The sequence below is a fragment of the Mixophyes fleayi genome, chromosome 2 (genome assembly GCF_038048845.1).
Source record: "Mixophyes fleayi isolate aMixFle1 chromosome 2, aMixFle1.hap1, whole genome shotgun sequence".
Taxonomy (NCBI): Eukaryota; Metazoa; Chordata; class Amphibia; order Anura; family Limnodynastidae; genus Mixophyes; species Mixophyes fleayi.
The window spans coordinates 88,729,025-88,739,749 of NC_134403.1; the positions used below are offsets into that span (position 1 = coordinate 88,729,025).

Consider the following 10,725-nt stretch of genomic DNA (forward strand, 5'->3'; position numbering starts at 1 on the left):
CTTTGCACCCCTTAAGGGCCTGCCTTCTGCCCCTAAACTGGCCCAAGCCTTCATAAAAGAGGTGTTCCGGCTCCATGGTTGTCCTCAAGAGATTATATTGGACCGTGGGGTACAGTTTATATCTCGTTTCTGGAGGGCTTTCTTTAAAGACCTTGGAATCAACTTAAAGTTCTCCTCGGGATATCACCCCCAGACCAATGGCCAGACGGAGCATGTAAATCAGGATCTTGAGATGTTTCACCGCTATTTCTCCTCTGGTAATCAAGATGACTGGTACAATTTGCTCCCCTGGGGAGAGTTCACCCATAACAATCATATACACGATTTCACCGGTTCCTCTCCCTTCTTTACAGTATCTGGTGCCCACCCTGTCCTTCTGCACCTTCTGTTCCTGCCGCCTACTCTCTTGTTCGGGATTTGGCTCTCATCTGGGCATCAACAAAGGAAAACCTGCTGAAAGCATCTCAACAACATAAACAAGCCGCTGATCGCCATCGTAGAATTGTTCCCATCCTCCAGATTGCCGTCAAGGTGTGGCTCTCCACACCGATCCTTAGGCTCCGGGTACCCTCGATGAAACTTGCCCCACGATTCATCGGGCCATTTCCGGTGACACAGGTCATCAACCCAGTAACCTACAAATTACATCTCCCCCTCTTTGAAAATTAACAACTCCTTCCATGTTTCCTTACTAAAACCAATGGTTCTCAACAGATTCTCCCGCAAGACCTCTTCACCTCAGCCTCTATTAACTGCCACCTGTGACGAATAGGAGATCAGCCATATTTTGGATACCCGTAACTTCCGTGGGTGCCCCCAGTACCTGGTCAATTGGAAGGGCTTTGGACCTGAAGAACGGTCATGGGTATTTAAGGAGGATCTTCATGCCCCTCGTCTTCTGGCTAAATTTACCAAGAAACAATCCTCTTCAGTGGAGAGGGGGGGAGGTACTGTCAGGCGCTCTCCCGCACTCTTACCTGGTGCCGAGACGGACGCCTTCCCTCTAGCCGCTCGTCCCGTTCTCACTTCCGATTTAGGAGGAAGCTAGGCAACAGAGACGCTAAGTGGCGCTTCCTGTCGGAACTTCCACTCCCACCAATGGTATTTTGTGCACCACTATTTAAACTAGGTTCTGGCACCATTAGGGTGCCAGAGTATCTAGTCTCCCAGCTTGGTCTCTAGGCTCCTCTCTCTGATATATATAGTTACTAGCCTTTCTGGATTTTGACCCCTGCCTGCCTGACCACTCTCTTCGGATAATCCCTGGTTCCTGTTTGATATCCCTGACTACTCTTCTGGCTTACTCCTCTGTACCTTGTTGCCCGCTCAGTTTTGACCCCGGATTTTTGACTACGATTGTTCACCAGACCTCGCTGGTAGCTACTTTGGAGGGCGGCTAAGTCCAAAACTCCTTGCGGGGTTCCCTGGTGAAGACCTGGGGGTAAATGTATCAAAGTGCGAGTTTGCCAGCGTGTTTAAATCGCGGCAAATCACGTAAGCGCTAAATACAGTATTATGTGATTTCCCCACTAGCGTGGGAAAATACCATAATACAGTAGTTAGCTCTTACGCAAACGGCGTAAGAGCATTGCGGCTAGGACCTCCTACTAGGTAGGAGGTGTTTGCGGGGCCTCAAGTTTATTTTTTTTAAGAACTTCAATCAAGCCTAAAGAGTCGGGATGTTACAAATATGTGCTCCTTCTGGGCGAAGAGTTCCTGTTGGAAAAGATTCCCTTATGGAGGTATAAATGGCTGGGACTGGGGCAAGCCGGCAAGATGGATTTACAAATACTTAAGGACAGGACCAAGCCATCAAGAAAGAAGACATCATCGGTAAGTATTTGGGTTTTATTATTTTTAATAAATACTTGTGGTTTAAAAGAGGGTGGTTAGTGTCTTTATTGTGGGGTTTATTATTTTTAATAAATATGTGTGGTTTGTATGAGGGTGTTGTGGCTTTGTAAACTTTTTTCTTTGTGGAACTACAGGGCCCAGCAAGCCAGGGATGTCAGGGCATGTTGGCACTTGTGGTTCTCCAAGTGCCAACATGTCCTGGCTGCCGTGGGTATGCTGGTGCTTGTAGTTATACAAGCACCAGCATGCCCACACTGTTTTTGGCAACCTGGCTGGCTGGGACTTGTAGTTCCACAAACAAAATTGGTGTCAGTTTGTTTTTTTCTACTATTTACCGCCGTATTACCCTACTACCCACAGCCCAGGGGTAGTAGGAAGAGCCGTAGTGCTATCAGCACTGGGCTGGTTCTTTCTAGGGGGGGGCCCGCTCGTTTTTTTTAGCGGACCCCACTCCCTAGGGAATCCAGCCCAGCGCTAAACAGTCTAGAGTTGGTTAGTCATTATGGCAGGGGGACCCCTGCCGCGCGTCCCCCTGCTATAGTGCCGCCAACCCTGGCTGGTTTGCATAGTGCTGGTAAAGTGAAAATCGGGGGAACCCCACGCAAAATTTTTCCCCGATTTTCACGGGACCAGCACTAGTCAGGCAGCACTAGGGTTAAGCATAAATAGCGGGGGGACCCCACGCTTTTTTTTTTTTTTAAACTTTTATCTGTTCTTTAACATTTTAACACTGCCAGGGCAGTGTAACAGTGATGTGTTGATACAACACGCTGCTATCAAGCAGCGTGTTGTATCTGGCGTGTTTAGAAGCAAACTCTCCCGAGTTTGCTAACTCGCAGCTTAATACATTGTAGACTTGTATAGCTGCAGTGGCAAACAGTGGTGAGTTTGATCTCTGTCGATTTTGCAAGTAGCGATTTTGACAGAAGCAGAACTCTGGCGATTTTCTATGAAAACTCAGCTTCATACATCGGCTAGTTTCAACTCTCCTGAGAAAATCGCTGGAGTTGCAAACTCGCAGCTTGATACATTTACCCCCTGGGGTGTGGTTAGACTCTGCGCCTCCTTACGTAGCAGCGCAGATACCAGCAGGTAAGGTTTTCCTACTACCTTGTTCGTGACAGGAATATTATTAATTCTGTTTTTGAAAGATTGAGTTTGAGTTGGCGAGAGAACATCCAAGATGAAATGGCAGAAAGTCAGTCAGTAACGTGAGACAACATAGATAGTGAGAGATCAAGAGAGGATAGATAAATTTGTGTATCATCCGCATAGAGATGATACTGAAATCCAAAGGAGCTTATTCGTTTTCCTAGAGAAGTGGTGTAGATAAAAAATAGCAGAGGACCAAGGACTGAGCCTTGCGGTACTCCAACTGATAAAGGAAGCAGAGTGGAGGTTGGTCCAGAGAAATTAACACTGAAAGAGTGATTAGATAGGTAGGATGAGAACCAGGATAGGACAGTGTCTTGAAAACCTAGGGATTGTAGCGTCTGCATGAGGAAAGAGAGGTCTACAGTGTCGAATTCAGAGATCCAGGAGAATTAGAAGAGAGTAATCACCTTTAGTTTTATCTGTGATCAGATCACTGACAACCTCGGTAAGCGCAGTCTCTGTGGAGTGTTGAGAGCGAAAGCCTGAGTGAAGAGGATACTTAGCACACATGAGATGCAAATAAGTTATAATATTTAATTACCCACCCTCCACTATGTTTTCCATATCTCCTTTCTGGAGCCCAGGTGTATTCATTACTGACTGACACATTTTAAAAGATCCATAGTTTAAACTAATTATTTCACTTGTGACCTGGAAAACCTGTACTGTTAGGACTCCCTGAGGACTGGATTTGGGAAAAAGTACTCTATACTATATATGGGCGTAAGTATATTTTTTTACGCCTGCATAAAAATACTACTGTACTTTGCGCTGGATGTATCCTGAAACACTTGCAACTCAAAATAAACAATTTTGTGACCAAATTTGTATGCGTGTTTTAGACTTAAAAAATGGGTCAAACGGTAAAGAAGGCCCTATATGAGCAGTAATATTGTCCTTTAATATGCCAACTGATTACTGATGGCTTATTAATCAGCATTAATGATACTAATGGCATGGTAATGGACACTATTACTACTGATATATTTTATTTGGCATTGTTATGACGATGGTTTAGTAATGGCCAGCAATATGCCAGCATTAAAAATAATGCCCATTAATTATACTGCTGGCGTGTTATAATGTAGAAACCAGTAAAATATTCTCACTAAACCCATTCTGCTGCCTGGTTCTTTTGACCAGCCACGTGCTTTGCTTCTTACAGCACTATGCCAGCAGCTCTTACTATCCCACATCATTTCAGGCGATGTGACGGTTCTGTCACCAGCTGCTCATTGGAAACAGCCAGGGACAAAGTACCAGCAAATAATGTATAACTACTGCTGCCTGGTCAATCTGAGTAGATGAATAACACAAGTACACTGTCCCCATGCCTAGTCTAACCTGTAAATCTAAGCACAGCTTTTAGAGTCGTTATGGCGCATGTATGATGGGATTACTAACTTACCTACAGTGTGTGCAGTCACCGGCCAACTGAAGTTTTAGGATATCATTTGTCTGGTTGATTAGCTTGAACCCTAAGTTATTGGAACCGTGATGTACTCATCCATCCTGGTCACCTATGTAAGTTGCAAAATCAGACAGACATCCTGTTGCATGGTGCTCAGGTTTAGTGACAAGTTTTGGCCATGTGGCAAGAACAGATAAAGTTCATAGGTTTCTGTGGGGTGGGTAAGACTTGCAATGCCGTTTAAATATACCTAGCATGGCATGCATGTGAGGGCAGATGTCAATGCCTGTTCTCTACTCATTGTTTTTCCAGCTGCCAGGAAATGATTCTCTGGCAATGGAATTGGGATCAGAAAAATTTCTATACATGTTTTACTATTCTTGAGGCAAGATTTTAAGACCACTAAATCCCACATGTAAGGTACTAACATTGACAAAACTATCAGGACTTGGTCAAATGAAATATATATATATATATATATATATATATATATATATATGATAAAGATATGATTGTAGACGTTTTCAATGTAGAACAGTGCAGCAGAATTCCGTAATTGTGTGTTTTGTCGTTTAACATCACAAATAATTTGAAATGAAGAAATAAATTATCCTATTTTGATTATTTATTTAATACTTGTGCCTTTATGCTGACCACACAGCTCCAGTTATTCAACCTGGTCAATGAAGGATTGAATCTTTTGCAATTTGGCTATCCATGTGGTGCACCAACTGATCTAAATACTTGGTAGCCGGGCTAATCGATTGGAACACAGACTGCAACTAGCAAGTGCCATCGTGGTTATCAGGCAATCAGGCTACGAATGTATACTAAAGCAATCTGATTATTTTTCTACTGGAAAAGAGTGTCCTGTGACCATATGTATATAGCAAATTCAGACCCTTCTTTATAACACTGCCCAGTTTAGCGCCAGCTAAAAATGTTCACAAGACATGTCATGGATGCTATGCTGTATACATGTGACATTAACTATGTTTTACTGATATCTTTTAGACAAAAGCAAGGAGGCAGCAGAAGAGCCACATCCAGAGAAAGCTTAATGTTTACAGAGCTGGAGGCATTATCGTCTCACAGAAAATTGGTAGATGTGCCCAACAGAAGTTGAGGAATGCACTGAAGAAAGACTGTGTAACAATGAGATATCCAGCAGAGATGCATCAAGACTACACTCTGGCTTGTTATTTATTAGCAACAATAACCTCCTTTCATGTAAATTATATGTGAAAAAGCTGTGGGGTGGAGGTGGGGATTTAACAATTGTATTAATTAACATCTTAATGACATGATATCCAGCAAGGGACTCTTTTAGTTACTCTTTAGGTGGACATGAACTGTAAGTAGGCTATATATGTGTACTGTTGGATTTATATCACTGGAGTCTTTGGCCTAGTACTTTGGCAACCTAAATTAAGCTCCTTCCACTAGCCACATTCCTTTTACATGTAACCTCCACTTAACATCATCATCATCATCATCATCATTTATTTATATAGCGCCAACATATTCCGTAGCGCTTTACAATTGGGGACAAACATAGTAAACTAATAAACAAACTGGGTAAAACAGACAAAGAGGTGAGAATGACCTGTTTCTCCCAATCATCTTGCTTCAGAGTCATTAAATGTTACCATATTTGCAATGTAACATAATTAATATAAATTGCATTCTTAAGAAATGTCATATGTTAAAATAAATATCAACTATGCAGACCAACACCTAACTCACACACTGCCTTTCCTAGGCACAGGCCTTATACTAAATCCAATCCTTTATAAAGGATCAATTATCTAGACTGCTTGCAACTTTTATATTTATATATATATATATATATGTATATATATATATATATATATATATATATATATATATATATATATACACAAGATTTCATTTAAAAATTACATTCCCTTCCTCATTGCATTGTTTAGCAATGCTCCTCACTGTGACTATATGACTTTATAGCCAACTAGCAGTACTTATATCCTTCTTTTTTTTTTTTTTTTAAAGCAATCTCTCTGATTTTCTGGGTCTCTAGATAAAAGATCCTATACCTATGTATGACCAACTTTTCATTTTCACATTTATGTGTACTCTAAATATGCGTTTCCTTGTTTGTGTTATACATTAAAGATTATATTGGTATTTTAAATTTGACATATTACATTTATAATACTGCATGTAAATGATAGTGCATAGAAAAAATACTAACTGTACAAAATGTGGTATATGATTATAAATTTGTATATTTTGAAGATTTACAAGATATTTTGTAAATAGATATTTATTTCGTTTTATGCATCCTCTATATGTAATAATATAAAAATATTAAACAGTATAAGACAGAGTATCTGAGTTCATAATAAAGTTATGTTCATTACTTTTTTTACATAACAAACAGAAAGATGTCAATGGTCTGAAACTGTCAGTGTGCTTGAACATTCTACCTATCATCATCACCAGTTATTTATATAGCACCACTAATTTCACAGCCCTGTACAGATTACTCACTCACATCAGTCCCTGTGCCACTGGAGGTTACAGTCTAAATTCCCTAACATACACACACAGACCAAGAGAGTCAGAGAGACTAGGGCCAATTGGATAGCAGCCAATTAACCTACTATCATCATCATCATCTAATTATATAGCGACAACATATTCCCTAGCGCTTTACAATTGGGGACACAGTAAACTAATAAACAAACTGGGTAAAACAAACAAAGAGGTTAGAAGGCCCTGCTCGCAAGCTTACAATCTATGGGACAATGGGAGTTTGATACATGAGGTTAAGTCTACATTTTGCATTTCGGTCCAGCCAGACTGCAAAGTTAAAAGTGACTCATAAGCTAAATGATCCTGTCACACAACAATGTTGGTCAGGGGGTAGTTGTCTTGTGTGAAATTGTGTAACGGATGGTAATAGGTTAATGTAGTGAGGTTAAGAGGGAGGTTGAGGAATATTATAAGCTTGTCTGAAGAGGTCGGTTTTCAGAGAACACTTGAAAGTTTGTAGACCAGAGGAGAGTCTTATTGTGCGAGGAAGAGAATTCCATAGAGTGGGTGCAGTCCGAAAAAAGTCCTGTAACCGGGAATGGGAGGATGTAATAAGGGTAGATGAGAGACACAGATCTTGTGCAGAACGGAGTTGCCGAGTTGGGAGATATTTTGAAACAAGAGAGGAGATGTATGTTGGTGGCCTTGTAGGTTAGTAAAAGTATTTTATATTGGATTCTGTAGAAAACAGGCAACCAGTGTAGAGACATACAGAGTGATTCAGCAGAGGAATAATGATTTGCAAGGAAAATCAATTTTGCTGCTGCATGCAAAATAGATTGTAGGGGTTTGAGTCTGTTTAGGGGAAGACCAGTAAGGAGGGAATTGCAATAGTCAATGCGGGAGATGATAAGTGCATGAATTAAAGTTTTTGCAGTGTCTTGTGTGAGATATGTGCGAATTCTGGAAATGTTTTTTAGATGTATATAACATGATTTAGATATAGAGTCAATGTGGGGAACAAAGGATAGGTTTGAGTAGAGGATTACACCTAGGCAGCGAGCTTGTGGGTGGGATTTATGGTCATGTTATCAACAGAAATAGAAATGTCAGGTATGCTCTTGTTGGTGGGTGGAAATATTATTAGCTCCGTTTTAGAAAGATTAAGTTTGAGTTGACGAGAGGACATCGAAGATAAAATGGCAGAAATACAGTCAGTTACACGGGACAACACAGATGTCGGGAGATCAGGAGAGGATAAATTTGTGCATCATCCGTATAGAGATGATACTGAAATATGAAGGAACTTATTAGATATCCAAGAGAAGCAGTATAGATAAAGAACAGCAGAGGACCTAGCACTGACCCTTGCGGTACTCCAACTGATAAAGGAAGTGGAGCAGAGGTGGCCCCAGAGAAATTAACAGTGAAAGAGCGATTAGAAAGGTAGGATGAGAACCAGGATAGAACAGTGCCTTGAAGACCTAGGGATTGAAGCGTTTGTATGAGAAGAGAGTGGTCAACGGTGTTAAATGCAGCCGAGAGATCCAGGAGAATTAGGAGAGAGTAATGGCTTTTAGTTTTAGCAGTGATCAGATCATTGACAACCTTAGTCAACGCAGTCTCTGTGCAATGTTGAGAACAAAAGCCAGACTGAATCCAGGATCCAACAGGTTGTTTGCAGAAAGGAAGCGTGTGAGGCGAGTGTAAGCAAGTCTCTCTAGGAGCTTGGAGGGGCACGGGAGCTGAGACAGTAATTTGAGAGAGAGTTTGGGTCGGAATCTTGTTTTTTTAGAATAGGAAAGGGGCTTAACAGCACTAATAATACTGTCGCATTCACCAGTGACGTCATTCGTTGGCGCCGGACACTCGGTGTGTGTGCAATTTCTTGCAGGTCAGCTTTTCCAACAGTCAGCCAGCTGAAGATGTCAGGAATGCGAGGTTCGTGATCACGCTCCAGGGGTAAGCAGTGTCGGTAGTCGGGAAAGCGACTACCACCGGTTAAAAGCACTTTATTGAGATCTAAGGTTGAGGATACAGGAAACCTATCATGTCTAGTATCATTCTAATCCCCCATTTATCCTCAGACATCCATTTCTATTGGCTAAGAGATCGCACTTTGCGTATGTTAGTTATGGATGATAGGGAATTAATGATCAGAATGGTATTGTGTGTGTAATGCAAATAGACCAGTTTGAACCAGCTTTTCGGCGGGAAGATACGTATACAGCTGTTGGAGAGTTGACCCCCACCCTTGGAGGGCATCGTTTGAACTGACCTATGACCTGCATTATACCGACTGTCCTGAACCGATGGAAACATGCCAAGTCATCTCTACTGTTTTCAATGTAACACCAACTTTATATAAACTGGGCTGTGGGGCTATCATACAGTCTTCTTGACCACAGACTTCAGGATTGAATGACTGTATGCAGGATCCAGAGCGCCTGCATATGTAATCGGCTGTACTTATTTTATTAATTTACTATTTTGCTTCTTGCTATTAAATCACTTTGTGCGTTGGAACCACACAATTCGAAGTGGACAATTTTCATTGAATAGCTACTAGACGAACATAATAATATAGTAATGTATATATGTGTGTGTGCAAAATCATTTACATATGAAAACATTTTCCAAGGAATCCTTACTGTGTGTATAGATTTAAGAAAAGACAGGACACTACACCTTCTTACATAGTTGATCAGTGGATATGATATCATCATCAACATTTATTTATATAGCGCCAGCAAATTCCGTAGCGCTTTACAATTGGGATGATATTTGACACAACACACCCCTTTACAGTAAAGATATATTAGAAGTCACTAAGGTACACTCCCAAGTGACTCAGAATATGCTTATAGTTCATAATAGGGATGCCATTCATATAATACACATACCTCCAAACAGTCCCGATTTCGGGGCCCTTACCATGAGGTGGCCACACACCCCCCCTTCAGAGGAGGCATTGCTTTGTCCTGCTTTAGATCTTTCAAATGTTGGGAGGTATGAATATATACAAAATAGTTTTTGACTGTGAAATCAAACATTTGAGTATTTGTCTTTGTATTGGTTTATGCAGCACGGTGGCTTAGTGGTTAGCACTTCTGCCTCACAGCACTGGGGACATGAGTTCAATTCCCGACCATGGCCTTATCTGTGTGGAGTTTGAATGTTCTCCCCGTGTTTGCGTGGGTTTCCTCCGGGTGCTCCGGTTTCCTCCCACACTCCAAAAACATTCTAGTAGGTTAATTGGCTGCTATTAAATGGACCCTAGTCTCTCTCTTTCTCTCTGTGTGTGTATGTTAGGGAATTTAGACTGTAAGCTCCAATGGGGCAGGCACTGATGTGGATAAGTTCTCTGTACAGCGCTGCGGAATTAGTAGCGCTATATAAATAAATGATGATTATTTTGTTTAACTATGTATTTCACTTTTTTTTAAAGTGGGAGAAAACAAAGCTGTGGAGTGTAACAGCTGAAGTAAACTTGATGGAGGTAGACAGGAATAGGAAATGGTGGAAGTATATTAACTTGTATAACTCTCTGACACAGATAAGCCATGTCCTAACATAGCCACTGTAGTAAAATATATTATCTTTGATGACTAGTGATGTCAGAAGTTGACAAAGATAATATATTTCCCAGCATTTTCTGCAATGAATCAGAATATCCATGTAATATCCAATTCTATTAATCCAGGATGATCCTGGTACTCTTTGTGAGCACCTGGCAACAGGAATGCAAGTTGGCATCATTGGGATCGTTTAGTGTGGTCTGCACAGGCCGA

The 10,725-nt window shown here is 41.1% G+C and overlaps 1 protein-coding gene across 1 annotated transcript in view; it reads left to right on the forward strand.

The window, feature by feature from the left end:
• Window positions 1-6,647, forward strand: part of LOC142141271 (protein LBH-like) — a 38,965-nt gene extending 32,318 nt beyond the window's left edge. Inside the window, exon 4 of the mRNA XM_075199595.1 lies at window positions 5,435-6,647. Coding sequence (XP_075055696.1) covers window positions 5,435-5,481 — 47 coding nt within the window. The 3' untranslated portion in view covers window positions 5,482-6,647. The remainder of the gene's footprint in view (window positions 1-5,434) is intronic.
• Window positions 6,648-10,725: the final 4,078 nt, after the last annotated feature.